At 46.8% G+C, this 25,093-nt stretch overlaps 2 protein-coding genes and 1 long non-coding RNA gene across 5 annotated transcripts; 1 reads left to right on the forward strand and 2 right to left on the reverse strand.

Moving 5' to 3' along the window:
* Positions 1 to 970: 970 nt before the first annotated feature.
* On the reverse strand, positions 971 to 4,001 carry Rnf223 (ring finger protein 223). Its single transcript, XM_085690214.2, has 2 exons — positions 3,869 to 4,001; positions 971 to 2,507 (listed from the first exon to the last, which is right to left on the reverse strand). The coding sequence occupies exon 2, from the start codon at positions 2,496 to 2,498 to the stop codon at positions 1,548 to 1,550; it is 951 nt and encodes a 316-aa protein (XP_085546340.2). The 5' UTR covers positions 2,499 to 2,507; positions 3,869 to 4,001; the 3' UTR covers positions 971 to 1,547.
* On the forward strand, positions 3,706 to 10,816 carry LOC146894064 (uncharacterized). Its single transcript, XR_015002135.2, has 4 exons — positions 3,706 to 3,779; positions 3,965 to 4,079; positions 5,576 to 9,211; positions 10,705 to 10,816. It is a non-coding gene; the product is annotated as an uncharacterized LOC146894064 (long non-coding RNA).
* C6H1orf159 (chromosome 6 C1orf159 homolog) lies at positions 8,227 to 25,093 on the reverse strand. Of its 3 annotated transcripts, XR_015002134.2 has the most exons (11): positions 24,857 to 25,093; positions 19,181 to 19,294; positions 16,678 to 16,771; positions 14,486 to 14,561; positions 13,437 to 13,532; positions 13,050 to 13,115; positions 10,688 to 10,822; positions 10,371 to 10,396; positions 10,249 to 10,279; positions 9,023 to 9,174; positions 8,227 to 8,903 (listed from the first exon to the last, which is right to left on the reverse strand). XR_015002134.2 is itself a non-coding variant. In XM_048417616.3 (10 exons), the coding sequence occupies exons 3-10, from the start codon at positions 16,747 to 16,749 to the stop codon at positions 9,077 to 9,079; spliced, it is 600 nt and encodes a 199-aa protein (XP_048273573.3). In that variant the 5' UTR covers positions 16,750 to 16,771; positions 19,181 to 19,294; positions 24,857 to 25,091; the 3' UTR covers positions 8,227 to 9,076. The 3 variants fall into 3 exon arrangements, 2 of the variants coding, with proteins under 2 accessions (XP_048273573.3, XP_085546341.2); XM_048417616.3 differs by having other exon boundaries at positions 8,227 to 9,174; positions 24,857 to 25,091; XM_085690215.2 differs by lacking the exon at positions 19,181 to 19,294 and having other exon boundaries at positions 8,227 to 9,174.

Here is a 25,093-nt window from a genome sequence, read left to right on the forward strand (position 1 = left end):
GTTCCAGGATTGTGACAAGTGACTACATGTGGACCTGTGTGAGTCGACCTGTGTGTGCCACAATTTCCGACATTGTGTAGTTCTGTGTGTGACCTTAGTGACGATATAGGGATAGTCTGAGCCTGACTTGACCTGTCCTTTAACCTGGTCCGTGTGATGACTCAGCATTGTTTTGGTCATAGTGCATAAGGCTTGTGGAATGACAGCACATGTGAGATGTGAGATGCTCATGTGACCATATGGAAATTCTCACATACCTGACCCTCCCAGTGACATGAGTGTGACTCCACATGTGTACATCACTATGTATGACAGGATGCAATGTCACTAGCCCATGGGACCTGTCACAGATGGTCTGTGGCTTTCTGACATCTTCAGTAAGTTCTCAGTTCTGTATCTATTGGCATTAGCGCCGGGGGTGTGTTAAGATTCCCCTGTTCCCCGCAGCTGGATCCAGATTCTCTAGGACCTAAATCTCCTCTCTGCCCTAACCAAAAGCACAGCTGGTTAGACGAGGAAGTACCTGGACCTTGGTGTTAGAGGCGAGGAGGCTGAGACCTGCCCAAGCTGGAACTGGCCTGGGCTCTCCTGGTCATACTCAACCTTGGAGTACAGGATTTCTAGGGCTAATGGCTGTGACCCTCATGACATTAAACTTTGCTATTTCGGTATCCAGGCTTGCCCAAAGAAGGCCGGGGTCTGCTGGAAGGGTCCTATGGTCTATAGGTTTTCAGATCACTACAGGTTCTCAGCTTCACAGTGTTGGGTAGCAGCCAAGTCAAGAGTTGTCTTTGCCCTTCTGAAGCCAGTAAGGATGAATGCTGGCTCCTGCCCCCTCCCCAACTTTGGTCCTACTGTGATCCAGTCAGGTCACCTGGGTGGAGGTTGGATTGTGGGAATATGGAGTGGGAGACTAACAGGACAAGCCTGAATGGTGGGGGATGAAGAAGGGGTACACAGAGAAACAATATTTATACAAAATAATTTATTTTGAAATGTACCGTTCATAATGGCCAGAGACAGATGACAAGTCCCTGCTGTGAAATGGGCAGAGATGCCCTACCTTTCCAACGTCACTCTTATTAAGAGAACTAGTTGCTCAGCGTCCCCACTGAGTGGAAGGGTCCAGCCCTTCCCAAAGAAAGGAACTAGGAAAGACCCTGGTAAAATGTCTTGAGAAAGAAAGGAGTGGGGGAGGAAACATCAGTCAGGGTATAAAATAAATAAATTTAATTTAAAAAAAAAAGAAAGAATGTCAAACTCTTGCCTTTTGGGGACCTTGGTGTGTCCAGGAAGGTCAGGGCCTGACCCGACCATCTGTACGGCAGGGTCAGAGGGCAGTTTCTGGAGCCCTTAGATGCCTGTATTTCTTAGAGGCTTTGAAGACCCTTTTCTTCCTATTGGCACCTAGCCCTAGAGAGTGAGGGACACATACGTGTCTTTGGTTCTGGGAAACCAACTTCCAAAGCTGCTGTGTTCTTGACCTTGTTAGGTCGGGATCCATCCATGGAGCAAGCGGGACGGTTGGCCTGGCCAAAGTGTTGACCCTATTTGTTGGCTAGGAGCCCAAGAAAGAGCGTATCAGTAGTCGAAGTGACAGTGGCAGTGGCTAGAGACGGCCGGTTAATGCAGCGCAGATTTCCAGTTTTGAATGCACAGTGCACAGGCCAGAGTACCACACAAAATAGCAACAGCAACAGCACAGAAATCAGTACTACCTGACGCCAGTCTCCAAATCGTGTCCAGCAGCGGGCCAGCCAGCCTCGTCTGGGTTCGGGAGGGTCCTGGACAGGTACAGGTAGTGTGGGTTCAGCTGGTTTGCTCAGGCCTACATCCACACACACAAAGTCACTGGCCTCTTGGCCAGAAGTGGTGGACAAGGGGCGGCAACACAGTTTGGTGCCCTCAAGCCACACAGGCTCCTCTCTCTGCAAGTGCACTGGCATCTTGGCCTGCAGCTCACGGCTGGTGCGCAGTGCAGGAGCCCCAGCAGCAGGCACAGTGGTGGGCTGCCGGCAGAATGGGCAGGGTACAGCTTCTCTGCCAGGACGGCCTGCAGGCTGGGCAGCAGCCAGCCTAGCCAAACACTCAAGGCAGAAGACATGAGTACAGGAGAGCTCCTTGGGTGTCTTGAAGATGTTGTCATAGCCTGAGAAGCAGATGGAACACTCCAGTGGGGAGGCTACCTTCTCTGAGCCAGGAGTACTGGGCGATCTGGGGCTTCCAGCTGGGCCAGGGGATCTGGGGCTTCCAGCCGGGCCAGGGGATCTGGGGCTTCCAGCCGGGCCAGGGGATCTGGGGCTTCCAGCTGGGCCAGGGGATCTGGGGCTTCCAGCCGGGCCAGGGGATCTGGGGCTTCCAGCTGGGCCAGGGGATCTGGGGCTTCCAGCTGGGCCAGGGGATCTGGGGCTTCCAGCTGGGCCAGGAGACCTGGGCACTGGGGCTGTGGAGCTGCTCTGGCGGTGAGCTGTATACCACACCCGCTGGCCTGATGGCATGATTCTGAGCTGCGGAACAGAGACAGGCCGTCATGAGCTGCCCTTATCCTGGAAAGTCAGTCTGTCACACACTCGTCTCTTCCCCAGCATCAAACCCAAAGGACACCATCTACCTATAGGCACTTCCAAAATCCCACCCATGGCCAATCTGTAACTTAGCCTCTTCCATTCATTACAAGGTCAACAATCCCATGGTATGCCAGGCATGAACAGTCTAGATGGGTTTCAATAGAGGCTGTGTGTTAGGGATTGCCAACATGGTGGCTGGGCACCTGTTGGCCATCCTTACCCATGCTGATGAGAGACGCCCACTGCGGCTACTATTTATGTCTATGCTCTGCAAGGCTGAACCCATACCATAGAATACTAACAGGTCCCATATGGAGAAGTCAGCTCCAAAGTCGCTAGCGGCTTCTGTACCAGAACCAATTGGACACTGGGCCCTAGCAGTTCATGAGCTACCTGGAACAATTAGGAGGGGTTTGAACTTGGTCCCAGTGTGGGTCCCTGATTTGAATGGTACACGTCTGAGTTGCCAGCAGATATGTAAGGATTCTGGGATGATTGGGAGAACCACATGGCCCATAAAGCTCTGAGAAACAGAGAGGGCCTTAGTAGAGGCCTGAGGCTTTTAACAGCTGCAGCCTGGAATCTAGGGCTAGCTTGTTTGGTAGGGATAAGGACAAGTGCCAGGGGTTAAAAAAATGATCCTTAGTCAATGGCCAGAGGAATGAGGCTGCCTTAGACATGCCCACTCACACACTTGTGCAGAGGGACAGACAGACAGACAGACAGACAGACAGACACACACACACACACACACCATCTGCCCTGTTCTGCCAATATCAGAATCATACAGATTCCTGTCAAGAAGTGGGATGTAGAAGATTCAGGCCTTCTTTGACCCCTTCCCCTACTTCCCTGAGAGGAATGCTAGAAACACACTGACCTCCCCTGGGCCAGGCTGCCACTTCAGGAGCCACAGGCATCCTGATCAGAGAAGGGTATTTCACAGCAAAAGTATTGGTCTTATGACCCATGGAGATCAGCAGTCACGCAAGGATAATCCCTCTCCCTGCCTCACTGGTCAACCCTGAGTGGGTGAGTAATCAAAATGGCTCAAGGATTGCTGAGTCATCACTGGGTCTGTGTGAGTCATCTGACATCTCTGTGACATCATGAGGGCTCCAGCCTTCTGGCATTTGAAGTCACCACTTCCTGGATGCAGCAGTGGCCTTGACAAGTCTGACAAAGTCTATCCTCCTCTGACCTGTGCTGTTTGTAAGACTGATTCCTTGGTACCAGGCCTCACCTTCTGTAAAGGGGCCTCACCCCAAGTCTGTATAGATGAAAGGTTGAGCTGACCTTACCTGGTAGCTAGGAGTCAGCAGTTCCTGGGCATGATCCTCTTCACTGGGCACAGCAAAGCTCTGTGCCTCTAGGCTCACTTGTTCCCCCTCCTTCAGGTCCGGCCCAGCCTCTGCTCCACCTGGCAGGTGTTCCTCCACAGGCCAGCAGCCAACAGCCTTCTGTGGTACCGGTCCAACAGGCGCACCTCTTCTGTGTATGTGGGAATGGAAGGTATGCTGTGTGTGTTCATCCAGGAGCTGGCTGACTGAGACAGGTGTGAATTCTCAGGCCATGAGCTTTGAAGCAGGGTTATTTATACCTTCTAGGTAACAGCAACTGGGGGTGTGGCCCTGAACACCTTAGACATCAGAGATTGGCTGGTCTTTCCCTGGCAGGCCCAGAACGGGTGGGGAGCCAGAATAGGTCTAGGGTCAGCACAGACCTCTAGTCTTGGGACTCAGGATCGAGAGTAGATGCTCATGTATTCGGATAAAGCCCCTCTCCTTTGGAAAGCAAGTGTGCCCACCTGGTCCCGAGTGTACTCAGCAGGGACCTTTCACTGAGTCTAACACACACTTAGACACACTCAATTTGTACTTTTTTGCCCCATCTACCTGTGCCCATCAATGTCCTGCCCTTTCTTCTCCCATCTCATCTATATTCTCACAATTGCTTCATGCAAAACCCTCATCTGCTGCTGCTCCAGCACCCTACTGCCTTTGGGGAGTTCCTTGTCCTGGAGCCCAGGAATAGAGGTGAAAGGTCATGGCTAGGCCGGCCTGGGCAACAGCCTAGGTGATGGGTCAAGAATAAATATTAGGGATGCTGGGCGGATGTGGTGCACAACTTTAATCCTTTAAACTCTGAAGGTAGAAGCAGATGAAACTCTGTGAGTTCGAGGCCAGCTGGTCTACAGAGCTAGTACCTGGACAGCCAACCCCCTCCCCAGTCTTAAACAAACAAACAAACAAATAAATAAACAAATAGAGGCCCAGGTTGACTACAATAGTTTGTGGGTACCTGCTTGTTCCAGACTTCAGGAAGGATCACGTGTTCTTAGAAAGATGGAATCTCAAGAAGCTTTGCCCAGGTGACACAGTAGAAGTGTTGGTCAAAAAGAGTTGATGGACAAGGAGTGTCTAGGGATGGGATAGGAAGTACCACTCTGGAGTGGGATGAACTGGAGACTGGGAGCAGGAGCATAGGCAGTCCTTGGCCTGCTCCAGGGCCATTGAGCTGAGATGGTCTTGCTGACCAGATGCCACCCACTTTGGTCAGGCCAGGTTCTTCCTTAACCTTGAGGTTTAGTTGTCTTCTGGCCAAGCACAATGAACTGTGGGATCCTGAGATAGGAGCCCCCACATAGGCCCTGGGGGAGGGTATATTGCTGGGAGGGATCTCATGAGGATAGAATAGCTGTACTCAACTACCCAAAAGTACCCACTGACCACCCAATGGTCCAAATCCCCAAAAGCTGTCACAATTTTGCTCTTAGATATCTTTATGATCAAGGCCAACTTTGAAGGGAGCTAAGATATGGGAGACTGAGGGAACCTGGGGACAATGTCCTATCAGAGGAAGGGGCCTGAGTATTGGAAGAATTGAGGTTCTCCTGCCTAATTCTTATGAGTACTAATAATCAAAAATGGGGCCCACGGAATTAGGGGTTCAAGGGAAAATGGAGGTCCAGAGAGGAGGTGGGTCCCTAAGGATGGTGTCCTCTGAAGGGTCCAGGACTGTAGAGGGCATGAGGGTGCTGAAGAGGAAGAGCTGCTGAGGCCCAGTCCACGTGTTCTGCGTAGAGCATGACTCTGTGTCACAAGCTGCCTCTAGGAAGCTAGAGTCTCAGATGCTCTGGGAACAACCTTCAGAAGGCTCCTGGGAATATCCAAGTTCTGAGGTCACCAAGGCTCTCCAGTGAGCAGTCAATGTCCAGAGGCAAGTATGCTGTGGGACCTTAGGAATCTATTAGGCTTCTCCCAGGCCTGACCTAAGGGGAGTCAACTCCCTGCTGACAGAGGGACCAGGCCTTGGAGGAGCTCCAGCCAGTATAGGAAGAACTCAGATTACACTATCAAGGGCAGTAAGTGGGGTCCATCTTGACCTGATCCTAACCAGCAGGCAAGTCAATGTGTGGGTGTGCACATCAAAATACCACCACCACTGAGTATGTGTATGCATTTGTGTTAGCATGTGCCCATAAGGTCAACCTTATTTCCTATCTTCTCACTCTGGACCCCACAGCCCTAGGGGTTCCCTCTCTAGGAGAGGTTCTTATTGACCCCATCCTTGTACCAAAGTGGTCACAGTCCCTCAGTAGTACCCCAAACTTACCCTGATGACAGTCCTCACCACCACGGCTACTGACTTGGCTGCAAGTCCCTGATGCACTGTTGGGAAACAAGATATGGCTAGTGTATGAGGTCTTTTAAGACCAGGACTTTTTCTTTTAGGTTCTTAGTCTTAGGCCCACCCCTCATCTCTGCTAACCATTCTGCTATTTTCCAAACAATGGGTATGGGAGGTTGGCTGCATATTCTCACTTGGTACTGGCTGCCCTATGGCCAGAATTCCTCCTAAGACTACAGCTGCTGAGTAAAAACTTGTTTCCCCACAAGTAGGTGGATATTGGTGATGAGATGGAACAGAAAGACTCTGGGGTAGGGGGTGCCATTTGGTTTGGCAATTTGCCCCATCTTTTAGGGCTGCATGTAGACCTGGTCTCACACTGTTTAGACATAAGGCAGCCTGAACAATGGTGTCCTTCTGTATTTCCAGCAGTGGAGACAAGGTCTCCAAAGACCTATCCGTGGCACCAGGGAGCCAGACTGGCAGCCACTTTCTCATGCTGCCTTCCTTGGTTGCTGCCAACATCTCTTTCCAATTCTCATTAGAAATCATTCTGGAGAACCCTAGGCCTTAAGGTGTTTAAGTTGGCTAAAGCACCCAACCTTGCTTTAGGCCCAGGGTATCAAGCTATGAAAAAAGGGATGATGGGTCAGACTCCATCTTATTGCTTAAACTACTTCACATCCTTCCCCAGGGCAAGGTCTTTGGTTTCAGAACAAAGGATCTAGGTCTGGAAACCTACACCTTAGCCGACAGGATCTTACTCCCCAGAACTTTTCTGAAATACAACCAAGGACAGAGGGATGGTCTTTGGATGCCAAACTCATTTCAGGTTTCTACAGATGTCTTGGGCCACAGCCTTCTAACCAGTGCATAAAGATAGCCACAGAAGTTACAAAGCAAGGGCAGTGTCTTAGTGTTCTCTTGCTGTGATTAGACACTATGACCTCAGCAACTCTTATAAAGGAAAATATTTAATTAGGACTTACTGTTTCAAAGGTCTAGTCCATTATCAGCATGGCAACATACAAACATGGTGCTGGAGAAGAAGTTGAGAGTTCTACATCCAGACCCACAGGCAGCAGCAGGAAGAGAAAGTCACTGGGCCTGGCTAGAACTTTTGAAACCCAAAGCCCACCCCCAGTGACACACCTCCTCCAACAATCTCACACTTCCTAATCACTCTCAAGTAGTGCCTCTCCCTAAAGACTACGCATTTAAGTATTTAAGTCCATGGGAGAGCATTCTTATTCAAACAACCATAGGCAGGACTTCTAGAATCCTATAGTCTCATTCTGTACTCTTTATCTAGTTCCTCTACTAGTCAGGAGACAAACATTTCCACATCTACCCACGGGCTTTGAGTGGAAAGTCCAAGCTGGACTCAGGTGGCCTGCATAGAGAGTCCTACTTTCCCGAAGGGTGACTTAGATCCACAAACTGTCTTGGCTCCCACAAAGCCTAGTGATGTATCTGTAGTCTTTTTTTTTTTCTGGATTTTTGTTTTGTTTGAGACAGGGTTTCTCTGTATAACCCTGATTATTCTGGAACCTGCTTTGTAGATCAGGCTGGCCTTGAATTCAGAAATCCACTTGCCTCTTCCTCCCAAGTGCTAGGATTAACAGTGTTTGCCACCACATCCATCTGAATCTGTAGTTCTCTCTGAAGGGTCATTGATTGGTACCTTCTATCTCAAGTCCTAAGGAGCTGGGTAGTCACCTCATAAAAGACAGTGTCCCGAAATGTGAAGGGTGGCATGTAGAACAGACCAAGGCCACATGTGTGGATGGATTGCTGTATTGCCAGTCCCACCAGGTAACAGATGGCAGGTCCTGGATCCTGCTGAAGGGGTTCTCTTTGCCTTCCTGATTCCATCCCCTGAACATGGCAATGGGGCAGGTGGCCCACATACATTGAATAGATGACCCCTGGATAGTAAGGCTAGAGGAGAGAATATCTAGGCTAGTTTAATTGGTCCAAATTTAAATCACTGCTGCTACCTTAGCTACTGGTTCAAGTCTGGGAAAAGTAAGCTTACATCCCTTTTAATAAGATCAGATGTGGGCCATGTTGAAGATGTTAGACACCCTTGGTCCATAGAGGGAGGTGGCATTGGTTAACAGGGCACCTTCTTCCACAGGAGCATATGCCTAATGCTACCAGCCACAAGTGCTCACAGGCACACTGCTTTGGAGGCTTGAAAGAGCAAAGACAGGACCACTGGTCAGCATGCTCTCAACAAGCCCAGCGACACAAATGATCTGCAGGTGTCCAGATATGGAGGCCTCATGGGTAAACATTTTGAGTATCCAGCCTGAAAGGTTTGGAGTCTGTCCCTGGGAGACTAGGTTCTGCTGGTTCCTAGAATCAGGAAACCCAGGACATTCAATTCTACAACTCTCAAAAATGTGTGTCCTGGAGGTTAGCACATAAATTATCAGGCCAACGCTGGAGCAACCTATCTCTGGTATCAGTTTTCAGGTTGTTTTCTCCACTCTCTGGACCTTGGTTTCATTCTTCTTAGCTTGAAGGTGATGGAGAGAGTCCTGTCAAAGGGCTCCACTGGGTGGCCTCCAGATGTTTTGACCATTTGGATCAGGCCTGTGTTGAAGCTGTTACAGATGCTGGAACTTTGCTGTGACTCCTGAGGGGCCCAGACTCTATATGACTTGTTCTTGAGTTCTCAGGTCTCACAGAGGGTTAGTCCTGTTAAACCACACAGTAAGGGTGGGACAGAAAATCTCATTGCATAGAGGTTAGCTCCCCCTAGCATCTGTACATATCTGTCCCTGGAGCCAATGCTTGCCTATCTTAAGCCCCAGGACCTTTGTGTGTTGAGTTCACTGGAGGGGAACCTTGGGTCTCCAATGCCCTCTAGGTCAGACGTTGCTGATGTGGGCCTCTACTGTGGAGAAGGCAGAAGGATTCCTGTTCTTGTCCGGGTGCTGCTCACGCCTGATGTATCTTGGCTTCCTCACTGAAATGGGGTTAGAGAGAAGCTGAATCAGAAATAGGTAAGGTTCAGATCTTTGCCAGCACCATAGGCTCTCGGGATCACAGTCAACAGTCGGAGCACAAAGCCCACGTACGGAGTTTATTCCAGGGAGAAAGTGATGCTTATTAGGCTCCCTTTGTGCAACGGTTGTGTCTTCTGACAGAGGCACCCATGAGCTCAGCTGTTTCCTATTAAGACCCCCGGACTCCACACCCTGGTACCTGGGCCTGGATCAGAGCCCAGCTATTCCTTAAGACAGAAGCACAGACTATATCTGCATTATGCTCTACAGGGAGTTGGATGGCACTCTCTAAAGACAGGCTCACACCCGAGTTTTGAAGTTTATGAACAAAACCCTAATTTGAAAGAAGGTCTGTGCAGATGTGATTCTATTACAATAGGTGAGATCATCCCAGATTAACCAGGTGAGCTTTGAATCCCATGACTATTATCCTCCTGAAAGGGAGAGAGAGACATGGATGATGTGGCCGCAAGGCCACAGGAGGTATGAGACACTAGGAACTGAGACATGAAGGATTCCCTATCCACCAGGCCTTGGAATGTATGTCTCTCACTTGACATCTTGATTTCTAACTTCAGGCTTCAAGAACTATTAAGGGACACACTTTTCTTGAAGTGGCTAGTGTGTGCATTTGCTGTATGGTGGTACAGGTCACTGGCAACATCTGTAAAGTACTTGGGGACAAGGTTGCTTTGGAGAACTTGAGACAGGTACTAATTGGAATAAGGTAGGTCTGGCTTCATCAAGGAACTACTTTTATCTTCAAAAGAGAGAAACACGCACTGGCTCTCCACTCTAGGCCAGTGACAGTGAAGACAATGAGTCTGCTCTGGGGCTTAGAGCTGTGTAACTACAGTCCAGTCAACCTAGCTATGCTCACGGCATCTTCTACACAGTGGATTATAACTGCACAGGCATGGCAGGGAAAGGCTCAGGAACTGACATATTCCTTGCAGCTCTCAAGCAGAGCTAGACTTGGACATGACTACGGATGACCCTTCCACCCAACCCCCATAACATGCTGCAGCTTGTACCTGAAGACTGTGGCAGGGGGACCATCGCAGCCTTGAAAAGAGAAAGGCAAAGTCAGACTTGGATGGCCTGGCACAGGGACAAATAGCCCAGATTGCTGAATCTAGTAGAGTAGGTTACTTACTGTTTCACCAGGCTGCAGTACAGGGGCTGGGGAAGAAAAGAACATGTCACTCTGCTGCCCAGCAGCTGCCGCAGCTCTGCATGCCCTGAGCACCGGGAGCCTGGACAGCTGCTCACCATTTCTTACCCTGGAAGCTCTTACGTGGCAGGGCCCACCCTCACACTCTCAGTTATAAGAGCATCCAGAGGCACTCTGTGGAGTCCCTGTGCCTTCTCTGTATCTGCTGGGGATCACCTACCTATGTCCTGAGTGGGGACAGGCTCTGGACAGTTCCCCTGAGGCTAGGCAGGTGGAAATTCAGTCACAGGAGGAAGTACCTCTGTCTCTCCTGTAGAAAACCTCGGGAAGTTTACTGGAGCGCTTGAGGTAGAAGAACCCAGCCACAGAGAGGATGAGGCCTGTGCTGATGAAGAGTGTCCCCAGGAAGAGGGAGGCTGCCACATGAGGACCCCCTGCAGGCAAACCAACAGCTGTCAGGAGAGCCTCGGTCTTGGGGGATGGATACCGATACAGTGTTCCTTGCTTAACCCCTGGGGCCCACCATTCCCCAAACATACCTGAGCCCCGACTAGGCACCAGTCACATGTCAGAGCAAAGGCTCTGCACTCCTCCACAAGCCCAACACAGCTCGCCACAAGACAAGGGACATCCTAGTGCCCATTCTCTCCTGGACCAGGCTAATTCCTGTGCTCTCTCCATTAGACTGGCCCCAGCCTCTGGGAGTGAACCAAAGCCTCCAGCCTGGCAGCAGGTGCTTCTGCTGTACCTCACTTTTGATACATGCAGTTGCCCCCTGCTCGGCTCCATTTGTTTGGGGTCAGGACATGCTAGGGGGTTATTAGTTGACGAACAGTGTAACTGCCAGCTACAGCAAATGACTTTCTTTCTTTCTTCCTTTTGTTTGTTTTCGAGATAGGGTTTCTGTGTGTGACAGTCCTAGATGTCCTGGAACTCACTTTGTAGACCAGGCTGGCCTTGAACTCACAGAGATTCTCCTGCCTCTGCTTCCTAAGTGCTAGGATTCAAGGGGTGTGCCATCACAGCTTGGCCTCAGGAAGTATCTTTCCTTTTTTTTTTTTTTTTTTTTTTTTGCTGATGCTCTAATTTTTAATAGAGTTTCTTACAGAGGGGTATACATAGAAAGGGACGCAGCCAGGTTTTATATAATTAGTAACACAGGATTCCTGTCAGTGGACTTCACTGTCACAGCTCCACAGTATGTTAGCAGCTGTGCGTTTCTTTTATCATTTGTTCATTTTATTGTTTTTAACTCTTTTTTTCTTTTTTTTTAGTTTTTAAAAATTAATTTATTTTTAAAAATAACCTTTTCTCATTTTTACATACCTATTCCACTCCCATTCCCTCCCCTCCTCCTAATCCCCCACCTTCTCCCCACTGCACCTGCCATCCACTCTTCAGAGAGGGTAAGGCTTCCCAAGGGGAGGCAACAAAGTCTGATACATTACTTTGAGGTGGGACCAAGGCCCTCCTCTCAAGGTATCCCTCAAAAAAGAATGGGCTACAAAAAGCCAGTTCAAGCAAAAGGGATAAATTCTGGTCCCACTGCCCGTGGCCATAAAGACTGCCCCAACCATACATCTCATCCACATTCAGAGGGCCTAGTTTGGTCCTAGGCAAGTTTCCCCACTGTCATTCCAGAGTCATTGAGTTCCCACTAGCTCAGGTCAGCTGTGTCTATGGGCATCCCCATCATAGTCTTTGTTCATATTATCCTCTCTTGAACTGGTCTCCAAAAGCTTGGCCCAGTGCGTAGCTGTGGATCTCTGCATCCATCAGTTGCTGGATGAAGGTTCTATGATTCTTAAGGTAGTCATCAATCTGATTACAGGGGAAGGCCAGTTCAGGCACATTCTCCACTATTGCTTAGAAACAGACAAGATCTCCCGGGAAATATCTTTCTTACTGAGACAGACTCCGTGGACCTTGCTCTGACTCATTAGCATTGTGCAATAGATGTGTCTATACTACCCCTACCCTAAACATCATTGTTCTGGGCCACTGACTTCCACTGTTAAGGACAGCACCTTCAAGTGCAACTTCTGGTTGAGAGGAGAGATGGGTTCTAAGACCCATGGGAAGAACTGAGCCCTCTCAGAATAGGACTCCAAGCCTAAGATCCAGCACTGTTGAAGGATGAGAGTCAGAGTGATGTGTCCCTAAAATGACAGGGTCGCCTAAGAAGAGGCAGTCTTGTACTGGAGCTCAGTCCAGCTTCCTAACCTATGGGGCTCCTCTGCCTTGGGTGTATTCTCCTTACCAGCACCACCCCAGTCCCTTCTCTTGCTTGCCTGGTCACACTGCTACTTCAGATATATTCTTCCACCCTTTACTCCTCAGGCCTTCATTTAAGGTAGACTTGAGGACTCTGGAGATACAGTCATCAGGTAAATAGGGCTTGTCCTTTCCTTGAAAACAGATCAGGAGGCATGACCTGTGTGTCTGCAGTCTCGTCAGTGGCTACATCCTATAAGAGCAAGATGGGATGGGGCAATGCAATCCCTAGGGCCCGGGGGTCAGAGTGGACTATGTCTGCTGTGGTCTCAGTGGTTCAGGATTGGCACCGGTACTAATACCAACTCTAATTAATGATGGGCTCCATCCCCTGTCTCAGGTCCTAATCAGAGGCACAGTTCTGGATTTATGAATTAAAAGACTTACCAAAATGTGGCTGTCCAGGTGTCCCTGAGCTCCTGTTCATAGGAAACTGCATGCCCCGGCCAGTAACTATGGGAGAGCAGAATTGAGTAGAGGTCTGGGCCACGCCAGGTACCCTACTGGGGCCTCCACATATAGTCCTAAAGGGACAGCTCAGGTTAGAGATGAGAAAGTAAGGAGCAGTTCTCACCCACAGCAGTCCTCAGTGAACAGAACACTCAGGGAGGGACTCCAAGGGGCTGCTCACTAATAGACAACATTCCTGGGCAAGGTGGGTACCGCCGTTGGAGAGGACAAGTACACTGGTTCCCTTGGTTTCTCCCCAAATAGGACATGAGGACCCTTGTGAAGTATGGGGGAACTGGGGTAGGTAGCTTGGAGAAGACATACGAATTCTGCACTCAGAGTCATTGTATTTCGGGAGGGTCCCGTTCCAGCACCGGACACAGCTAGCACTCCCATCTGCATTCCAGTGCCTGTAGCAACCTGTACCAGGAGGAGATAAGGGTTTTCAGTCAAAGTAAGTCAAGGTCATTTCACTATCTTCTGTAAGCTTTTCTGTATTATGAATTGGTAATTTTCAACTCAAGAACATTAACATGATGTGGAAATCTGTGGGCACAGGCTCCAATTCTAGAAAAAGAAATAAACTCAACAGAAAGCATAGAGTTTTCAACCAACCATTCATGTGGATGCCCATCATTAAGGCAGTCATTTCTTTTCTGGATGCCTCAGGAGACTATTCAAAGGTACTTAGCTAAAATGAATAGGTATTATGTTAAGGTCTAGCCTTATCGAGCAGAACCATTTCCTCGAGGATACTGCCGACATATGGCAGTGTGCCCTCACTTGGGCCTTGATATGGGGACAGGTGCACACAGGCTTGTTTGTTGTCCCTGTGCTATTTCCCAGGATCTTCTGTAGCAGGATCAAGCCAAATGTCCATCCAAAGTTGGCACTGACCAAAGCTACACCCACACAGAGGCTCACAATCATCCATAACTCCAGTTCCAGAAGACCTGATGCCCTCTTCCGACCCCTGAGGGTACCAGGTGTGCATGTGGTGCACATGTACACCTAGAGGCAAACATTCACACATAAAAGAAAAATAAATCATAAAAAAGGGGGATACCTCAAGAGCTTTTAAGTCCTGAAAGTGCTATACTGGCTTAGTTTTCTTCTGAACCCTCTGCCTCCTCCTCTGAACCTCCCTCTCCCTGTGTCTCAGCCCTTCATAGAACAGTCCCCACAGGGTCCTGCCTACACCAGACAAGGATGTGGTTAGGTTACTCAAGAAGGAAATCCAGGTAGGCCTCCTCTGAGCAACACCACAGCCTGTGCTGCCCAAGTTCCTCCATTCCCTCAGCTGTCTTGAGACACTGAGGAAGGGTGATGGGGTGGTGATTAGTCTGCTATTTACTTGTAACAATGATGCTTACCTGGGCCACATAGGCCTGTGCCTGGGCAAGTAGCATTGAAGTCTACCATATCCATACAGCACTCAGGCTGTGGGGCCTAGAGGAGAGACATTAGAGAGACAGGGTGGTGAGTGCCTAGCTCATGCCAACAACAGCACTGGTCATAGCAGGGTCTTAGCTTTCTCACTACCCATAGCTCCTAAACTCTCTAGGTGCAAGTGACATCCCTTCAATAAGTGAGAATTCCTACCCGACTCCTACTGCAGCCTGTGTTGAAACAGCACAGGGAAGATTCCAGCCCTCACCATAGAGACCAAACCTGGAAGTTACTAGGCAGACTTGGATATTTCTACAAACACTTGGACTCCATGCCTGTCACATTGCATGAATCACTATCCAACAGGTCCTTCTTCCACTGTGCAGAGCCTGTGACCAGTGAATATTTGATGACTGAATAAGCTATCAAATATAAGGCTAGAATCTGGCGAGGTGTGTCCAATATCAGCTACCCAGTCTCCCAAAGGCCAGAAAGGGTAAGACCTAATGAATTAGTGTGAATTGGCCTGGGGCATGGGCCTCAGACAGCCTGGCATGGTATGGCACAGAACAAACTTCCCTAAACTAGAATACTTTCGATACTGGAGAGAGCTCAAAGGAAGTCTTTGAGCTTTACCTGCAAGGAGAGGCTAAGGCCCTCACAGAGCACTGCCCTCCCTGTATTGAAAGGGTAGGTCCTTGTCTCTGAAGCCATAGGGACAAGAACCTGAACAGCAGCCTAGCTAGGTCCCTAGTTAGGACCTGTCCAATTGCACTTCCTTAGAAATATCCCTCTTCCCCAAACCTTAACATAAATATATAGGTGCCCTATTTCTTTATAGATGCACTCAAGAAATTTAAAACATATTAAATTGGCCTTTTCTCTATTTTTAATTTCTAAATTTTATTATTTTTGCTTTGAGACAGGGTTTCATTATGCAGTTTTGGCTGGCCTGAAACTCAATGTGTAAGCCAGGGTGGCCTTCTGGGTGGCCTGAAACTTATAGATATCCACTTGTCTCTGCCTATCAAGTGCTGGTCTAGAGAACAAGTTCCAGAACAGCCAGGGCTACACAGAGAAGCCTTATCTCAAAAACACAAAACAAAAAAACTCTCACAATTCTACTGTCTCAGTCTCCTGTGGGATAGGATAACAAGTTTGTGGTTTTCCTGTGATCTGAATTTAGTTAACAGGAGTGTCTAAAGGATAACAGGACATAACATGATGAATAAAAATCTAGACACAGATATTGGGGTTCAAGGTGAAGATTAGAAAAGCAAAACAGCTCAGCCACTAGTGAAGTCTTACCTCTACCAAGGCTGGGCGACTGCAGACTGAGCCCCGAGCCTCTGTCTCCTCCAGTCTTACATCCCCTTTGGTGCTGGGATTAAAGGTGTGTGACTCCCTAGGACTGGGACTAAAGGTCTGAGTCACCAACACCTGGATTTGTTTCTGCATTGGTCTTGTGTGGCCCAGGGTGGCCTGGAACTCACAGAGATTCATCTGCCTCTGTCTCCCAAATCCTGGGATTAAAGGTGTGTGATACCAATGCCTAGCATCTAGTGAATTGGTTTTACCTTCTAATCTTCAGGCAAGCTTTCTTTATTAAAACATAAATAAAATATCACTATAACAGGGAAACAGGGGGATATTATACCACCATGGGAAGGATCAAGGCTCAGTGCACGCCATTCCTTTCATTACCTTGGCCAGGTTAGTAAGGGACTCCCCATACATCACCCCATCCTGCCTGACTTGGAGAGAACAATGGTGGATACCAAAGCCAGCCCACTGGAGTGTGACTGTCTCTGTTTGAGTACTTCTGGTGGGAGCCAGGATGCCTGACCATGCCTGCCTACCAGTCATTAGCTCCTGAGTAAGCAACAACTGAGCAGGCAGCTCTAGACCACGGGCAGTTCTGGAGGGTGGCTCTGCAGAGACTCTAGGTCAGCTATAGCAATAGGTGGGTATGGCAGAGAAACTTCTAGAAGTCATAATACAACGGGTGATGGACAGTGTGGTCATTCCAACACTAGCAGTGGACTCCACCGGGATTCTACCAGGGTCAGGCTAACATCAGTGAACCCTAAGTTCAAAGACTGAAATTTTTATGGGATGAGAATCTATTGCCTCTGAGGAGGCTCCAACTTCTTGCCATGGGGCACAGGATACCCACCTTGCTTTCTGTGGACTTGCTCATGCCTCCCATCAGGAGGCCAGCCAAGAGCACGAGACACTGCAGGGTCATGCTGGGGGGCTGACAGGGAGACCTGTAAGACAGAACAGGGTTCGGAGAAGGTGCTGATAAGGGTGAGTGGGGCTAAGTGGGAGATAACCAGGAGGGAAGGGTTTTAATGGAAAGAGCGGGGCATCCTTCCAGGGACGCAGTGAGAACTACAGACATCGGCTCCCTCTACCTGGGGATCAGCTGTTAGCACAGCTAGGACTGTGAGGCGCTCACAGCCGTACACCGCTATTTAAGGCTCAAAACTCAGGAATCAAGGCAGGTGGGTGGGCAGAGCCTTGATTGAGAGGGATGACCTGGTATTCCTTCCAATGATATGCTGTCAGGATTCTGAAAGCAAGACCACCGTACCTCTGATTTCCCAGGATGCAGACACACTGCCCTAGTGAAGCCCTAATCACATTTTAAGCACTACTAACAAGATTCGGTTTCCTTGTGTGTAGCTAGGGGGTTGGAGTGGACATGGGTTCATTGGGAATTTTCAGTGATACAGTGTTCTGCCTTTCTGAACTTGGGGAAACAAGAGGATATAAAGTTATGGTCCAGAATAATACCCAAACTTAAAAATGTATAGTCACAAGTCAGGGATGGTGGCATGTACCTTTAATCTGAGCACTCAGGAGGTAGAGGCAGGTGAATCCCTCAGTTCTGGACAGCCAAGGCTACACTGAGAAACCCTGTCTCAAAAAATAAAAACCAAGCAAACAAAAAAGAGTTGTAAGAGTAGTAACATGAGGAAGGATCCAGAGTCGAAAAAGGAGCAAAATATTGCATCAAGATTTGAACCTTAGAACACCTGGTGCCTGAAAACTGCCAGCTTAGTGCTTATATGTCCTGTTTTTAATATAGAGGAAAACATACCACAGAGCCTTGAGGCAATATCATGTGTACAGTTCTTAATAATTTTTTCCTGTTTTGGGAATAAGGGTTTCTTGTATCCTGATTGACTTTGAACTCAATCTGTACCAATACTACCATTTTTTCTAAAAAACTTAAAAAAATTTATGCATGTGTGTTTATCTGCATATCATAAACATGCCTGACACCTGCAGAGGTCAGAAAAGGATATGAGATCTACTGGAACTAGAGTTACAGATTATAACAGTTACAGTTATAATCTGCCATGTGGGTGCTGGGAATAGAATACAGGTCAGTGCTCTTAACTGCTGAGCCATCTCTCCATCTCTTTCATCTCCTCTTGTCTCTACCACAGAGTGGTGTGATTACAGATGTGCAACATCACACTTGATTTATGCAGGGCTGGGGACTGAACCCAAGGCTTTGTGTACACTAGGTAAGCATTCTATCAACCGAGCTACATCCCCATTCTTTTTAATTTTTTCAAATATTATTTTATGTATATGAATGTTTTAACTATATGTATATATGCACATCACATGTGTGCTTGATGCCTACAGAGACCAGAAGAGGACATCAGATCCCTGAAACTGGAGTTATAGACAATTGTGAACTGGCATGTGATTGTTAGAAACCCAACCTGGGTCCTTTACAAAAACAGGTACTCTTAACCACTAAGCCATCTCTATAGTCTTCCTCTCCCTGAAATCCCTTTTATAACAAACTTAAATTAACCCATAAAGTGGGACTTATAAACCAATCAAAGTCCAAAATAAGATTTGAAGAATTTTTTTAAAGGTTTATTTATTTATTATGTATACAACATTCCTTCCATATATGCTTGCAGGCCAGAAGAGGGCACCAGATCTCATTATAGATAGCAGCGAGCCACCATGTGGTTGCTGGGAATTGAACTCAGACTCTCTGGAAGAGCAATCAGTGCTCTTAACCTCTGAGCCATCTCTCCAGCCCCTTGAAGAATATTTTTTGCCATAAAGGTTACCTCTTAAAAAACAAAAAAAAAAAGTTAGCTAGGTGTGGCAGATTTCTTGTGAGTTTGAGGACAGTTTGGTTTGTTTACCTAGTGAGTACCAGGCCAGTCAGAACTACACAGTAAGACCCTGTCTGAAAAAACAAAAGCAGGCCTGGAGAGATACTGTCTGCATTTCCAGAGGACCTGGGTTCAATTTCTATCACCCACATGGCAGCTGTCTGTAACTCCAATTCCAGGGGGGTCTGACGTCCTCTTCTGGCCTCTGAAGGCACTGTATGCATGTAGAACATAGATATACATGAAGGCAAAACGTCCAAACACATAAAACAAAACAAAAAAAAACTTTAAACAAAAAACATTATCTCTTAAGAGACTAAGGATGTATCTCAGCTGGTAAAGCACTTGCAAGAGTGGCAATAACCTGGTGGGATGGTACACACCCTGCAATCCAAACATTTAGGAGCTGGAGACAAGAGGACCAAAAGTAGGATAGCTACATAGTAAATTCAAGACCAGCCTGAGAAACCATGACGTCCTGTCTCAAGTGTCAACAACAAAAATAAACAAATGTATGTATGTTACCTCTATGCGGACGTTTTACTTAGCAGAGGCCACCGCAGCACTGAAATAGCAGGCAAGCTGGGCATCTCAGTTCTGGAACAAGAGCAGCCTGAGCTTTTCGTCTAGGTAGACTCTCTGAGAGAACACAGAGAAGCTTCAGTTTGAGGTTAAAAATGAGGAACTACACTCTGAGGCAGTAGGAAACCCAACTTGAGACCTAGGAAGGGATCATGTGGGTTTACATGACCCATGAGGATGAAGGTTCAGGATGACATAGGCCCCAATCCTATCAGGAGGGAAAGTGGGAGCCTGTACAATATCTCACTTTATACTGGATTTAAGCCAGGACTATCAAGAAAATTATTGGAGGGAAGAGGTGGTGCTTAGGCCTGCAGGAGCCACCTGTGAAGCCTGATCCTGAGCCTTTCTGGCATTCATTATTAGTACATGCTTTTGTTTCAGTATTGTATGCTGAGTTTCAAAATACATTCTGGGTTTGACTTGACTTCTCCAAGGTGTGAAATCTTCTTAGAGATATATTCATATCATATCCTCAACTATAGGATGCAATCAAATGTCAACTTTTCTGTGAATTTGAGGTTTGCTCACCAAAGGCCGTATTTCTCTGATCTGGAAGAAAACTCCATCTGTTCATTCTGAGACCCAGGTCAAGTAGAAAGAAGATGCCAAAATCCAACATTCAATTAACACTGCCATTTGCTGTTTGGTCAACTTTATTGAAGCATAATTTGCACACAATAAATGACATCCATTTAAAGTAAACAAGTCAGGGAGTTCTGGAAACCCTATGAGGCCATCACTACACCAAACAAACAAACAAACAAACAAATAAACAAATCAAAGCCTTCCATGAGCCCCCTACAACCTTCAGTCCTAGGTAGTCAAGCTGGCCTGGTTGTCTATAATTTCATAAAAATAGAACATTCTGGTTCTTTCAGTCAGCACCAAGAATCTTTAGATGCACTGTGTTCTGTGTGTTCTGTGCATTACTACGTTATTGTTATGTGGCGATACCTCATTTCCTTTACCTTCCACCTGCTGACAGGTTCCTAGTTGTTCCTATTATTTTGGAAATCACAGGTCCTTGAGCACACACCATATGAACCTGTATTTCCATTTCCTATAGGTAAATAACCAAGGAATTTGTATTGGATCAGAGGTGTGTTTAAACTGTCAAACATTTTTCCATATAGTGGTACCTCTTTACTTTCCCACAAGCAGAGCAGAAGAACTCAAAGGCTTTGCATCCTCACCAATATTTGACATTGGTGGGCACATAGTGGTATCTCATTATCAGCATTTCCCTGACTAGTAATGATTTGCATCTTTTCATGTCATTAGTCACATGTCAAAAGTCACTATTGAAGTATCTTTTCACATCTGTTTTAATTGTATTGTCTTCCAATTAGTAAGACATGGTAGTTGTTTAACATGTACTTATTTTTCACTTCATGCACGCGCACGTGTGTGTGTGTGTGTGTGTGCACGTGTGCACGAGTGTACACACAGGTCATAAAACAGAAACTACAGCATGCATGTGGAGGCCAGAGAACAACAGTCAGTTCTCTTCTTTCATCATGTGGGTTCCAGAGATCAAATTTAGGTTGTCAGCCTTGGCTGTAAGACCCTTTACCTACTGAGCCATCCCATTAGCTCAGCAGTTCTGTACATAATTTTTAAATTTTGATTATTTGCATATGTGCACATATATATGCATATATATATACTTGCTATGGCGTGCATGGAAGTCAGAGGAAAACTTGTGGGAGTCAGTTCTCGTCTTTCACTATGTGGTCCTGAGAGCTAAACTCCGCTTTGTGAGGCCTGGTGGCGAGTGCCTTTGGCTGAGGATTTCATTGGTACCTATTCTTTCCTGTTATACGTGGTGTATATACGTGCCGAGAGGCATATGGAGGCCAGCAGTCCACACCGTCTTTTTTAATCCTTCTCCACCTCATTTTTGAACTTCAATGAACAGACAATAGCTGCTACTGAGAGACATTGGATTGTGGAAGGAACTGCTAAATTAAACCTATCTATCTATCTATCTATCTATTTTAATTCAAGGGTACAATTTATTTTTCTTTATTTTTCTTTTTTCATTTTTATTTATTAAAAATTTCCACCTCCTCCCCTCCTCCCACTTCCCTCCCTCAACCTATATATTTTAAGACTGTGTTGAGGCAGAAGCAGGTGGTGAGGCAAAGGTAGGCAGATCTCTGTGAGTTCAAGGCCAGCCTGGTGTATGGAGCAAGTTCCAGGACAGGTTCCAAAGCTACACAGAGAAACCCTGTCTCAAAACAAAACAAAACAAAACCCCAAAACCAACCCCCCGAAAAATCTCCCACCCCCCCAAAAAATATCTTAACGTCAAAATGAAATTCAGAAAGAATTTTGCATTGGAGTTGAGGTTATGCCTTTGTTTCCACAGGAAACAAAAGTTATGGTTCTCTTCCAAGTTAATAGATATCAGATTTAACTGGGGTGACCTCGTGAGGATCTTGGCTACAGACATGAGGGAAAGGTCAAAAAAGACTACAGACAGGTGACATATATGCTGATCCCTCTGAAACTAGACGAGACATGATAAATCTTGTTGGTACAGAGTCCTCAAGAGAGTCTGGTTATACAGTCCAAACAGACTGATGTCTTTTACCTGCTCAAACATAAAACAAATCATCTTTATCTGACTTGTGCACACCACACATTCCATACTTGTGTTAATACAGATATGTATAATACCTTTAAATGCTTAGATGTTTTCAGAACAAAAGGATCCGATATGAAGACAAGTAGCCCAATGATCCAGCCTCTCAGAATGCCTCAGTAATAGTTTCCTCAAAAACCTACACCCAGAACAACTTGGAAGCTGCCAGCTGAGATGATCTAGTCTCAGACTACTCCAGCTAAGACTTCAGAGAAGCTCTGCCTTTTCTCATCTCCCAGAGACTAAACGAAAAGTAATACAGCTAGCTCTCCCAGGATTTGACAGTTATCCTCATTTTCTAAGGATCCCCTAGAGATGCCATCACCCCCAGAAAACAGGAAGCAGTCTAGAGAACCTGACGCCCACATTCCCAAGAACTGGTGTTGAAGAGAGGCTGCTTGTCTCTGGCTGCTCAGCCCCAAAATAACAACACAGAAATTGTATTAATTAAATCACTGGTTGGCCCAAAATGGAGTGGGTCATTTGTGGTCATTCGGTGGGTTATGGATGTCTGTTATTGTTTAGGGGGGTTGGTTACAATTATTGGTCAAGTCAAAAAAAAAAAACAAAGGAGATTAGATTCAGGACTCTCTTTCTGAAGAGAAGAGAAAATATAAAAATGATAGGACAAAAGAGTAGATTACTGAATCTACTTTCAAACTAAAAAACTACTAGTCTCAAAATTTTACATAGATATGAATTTTTATATACTGATACAAATTTATGGTTATTTTTGTTAGAACATATTATGCATGTTTCTACTCTTATTTAAGGTATTGTACCTATGCTGCTCATTTTAAAATGCAATATAAAGTTCTAGTCGTTAAAAGCTATTATTAGAAACTGTCTAAGATAATTAAGAAATGTAGGTTAGGGGGCTGGAGAGATGGCTCAGTGGTTAAGAGCATTGCCTGCTCTTCCAGAGGTCCTGAGTTCAATTCCCAGCAACCACATGGTGGCTCACAACCATCTGTAATGAGGTCTGGTGCCCTCTTCTGGCCTGCAGACATACACACGACAGAATATTGTATACATAATAAATAAATAAATATTAAAAAAAAAAAAAGAAATGTAGGTTAGTAGTCAGTCATCTATAACAATCAAAGTTGCGGCCATGTTAGATGTTTTCAAGGTCAAACAGATATATTATAGATAGACAGACAGATGGTCTTCAAACATTTCAGAGACTGATGTGGGATTTCCCTCTGTATGCTATGAATATGTTTATTACCATTGGTTATTAAAGAAGCTGTTTCAGCCAATGGCTTAGTAAAGCGAGGCAGGAAATCCGAACAGAGATATATAGAGAAAGTAGAAAGTAGGTGGAGTCAGGGAGACACCATGTAGCTGCTGAAGGAGAAAGATGCCAGATGCCAGTCAGAACCTTACTGGTAGGTCACAGTCTAAGCTGTTCTCAAACTCAGTCTACTCATGAGTGACTAGTACCTGCATGGGGCCAAAGGCTGCCAGATGCCCTGGAACTTGAGTTACAGATGGTTGTAGGCACCATGTAGGTGTTGAGAAATCCTTGGTCCTCTGCAAGAACAGCAATTACTAAGTTGCTGAACCATCTCTCCAGCAAAGTTTAAGATTTATTTTTAATTATGTAATTATATGTATGTATATTTATAAACATAAATGCAGGTGCCAGTGGAGGCCAGAAGGAGTTGGATTCTCCGAAGTTACAGGCGGTTGTGAGCACCTGGATATGGGTGCTGGAACTAGAACTCACATTTTCTTGCTAATTATTTGCTCCTAACCACTAAGCCATTTTTCCAGCCCCTAAGCAACGCTCAGTATCATCACTGTCATTATTATTATTTTGGTTTTTCAAGACAGGGTTTTTTGTGTAACCCTGGCTGTCTTGGGGTCTGGAACTCAAGAGATTTGTCAACCTCTGCCTCCGGACTGCTGGGATTAAGTGTACAACCACTGCCTGGTAGCAATGTTCTTTACATGAATTATGCTATAGATCCATAGATCCAAATTAACATAGAAAACAGATGCCAGCCAGTTCTGAGAGGTGTTGTGACAGACACTGCCAGTGGACAAGATGAGCTCAAGTTGCACTGAGGAAGACTAGTAAGGCCAGAATATGTAAATTAAGAAAAGAAACTATCTGTTAAGAAAAGAAACCATCTATATAATCCAGATCTATAGTTCCTTCTACAGGCCTTAGGGTAAGAAAAAAAAAGGACTCAAATTATTGTGTGGTTCTTAATTATCAAGTGCACCCACAATCAAACTATTTTTGTGACCTGGATCAACCTGGGGAAGCCAAGCTATGAATTTACGCAGGAAAAAGCAGGGGCTGAACAGCAAGGGCCTAAAATGTGAGAGACCCTAGATTCAACTCCCCCACCCACACCCCCGGGACCCCCACACCACCTACACGACCAAGGGGGTAAAAACCTAGAACAGAAACTACATCCGTTCTGCCTTCTCTGTACACTGTGGTGATACTAAGAAACACCACCAACAAGATTATGGGCCAATAGAAGCAGGATGATCCCAAGTTTGAGGCTGTCAAGGGCTACATGGCCAGTCCCTATCTCAAAACAACAAAAACAAAATACTGGGCCAAGTTTGATACCTTTAAATTAAACAGGCCTACAGAGTTGAGAATTCACTAATGGAGTTGCGGGTGTACACTGCAAGGGCCAAAAGCCAAAACGAGGTAGGAAAAGTATCACGGTAATATACTGGGACGCACAGCAAAATCCTCAACTTAATCCCACATCTCCCAAGTCCTGCTCTGCTCCCTCTCAACCTCCCCTCCCTCCATCAGTCCATTAGCTCCGCTCGCGGCTCCTCCCCTACCGCCGCATCACTGACAAAATGGCAGCGAGGCAGGGTGGGCACTGCCCCGCCGGGTCTTGGGCGACTTCTGGAGTCTGAGCTACCCTAGCCCCGCGGCCTTTATCGCGTCGTTGCAGCCGACACCTCGGTCAGACTGGGCCCTCACTCACCATACACCGGGCGGATTCCTCTTTCATACCCGCCGCCTCGCCAAGGCCCCGCGAGCGCCCCCTGGGACTTGTAGTCTCTGGCCCAACCCCTGCCCAGGCGTCGGCGGTGTCGCTCTGGACAAAAAAACTACAACTCCTAGCGGCTCCCGCCTCCGAGGCGTTCATCCGGGATTCTTTCCAGGCAGCTGGATTGGGTTTGGAGCACTGATTGAGAAATGTGGACTAGGGGTAGGGGGT

This window comes from Myodes glareolus, chromosome 6, assembly GCF_982192425.1.
Source record: "Myodes glareolus chromosome 6, mMyoGla1.1, whole genome shotgun sequence".
NCBI lineage: Eukaryota > Metazoa > Chordata > Mammalia > Rodentia > Cricetidae > Myodes > Myodes glareolus.

Coding starts and splice junctions, on each gene's coding strand:
- C6H1orf159 (XM_085690215.2), bottom strand. CDS start 16,749: ATGACCCTGCAGTGTCTCGTGCTCTTGGCTGGCCTCCTGATGGGAGGC. Junction 13,533..14,485: donor CACAGGCCTATGTGGCCCAG/GTAAGCATCATT, acceptor CTCCTGGTACAG/GTTGCTACAGGCACTGGAAT. Junction 10,823..13,049: donor ACCTGGACAGCCACATTTTG/GTAAGTCTTTTA, acceptor GTTTGCCTGCAG/GGGGTCCTCATGTGGCAGCC.
- Rnf223 (XM_085690214.2), bottom strand. CDS start 2,498: ATGCCATCAGGCCAGCGGGTGTGGTATACAGCTCACCGCCAGAGCAGC.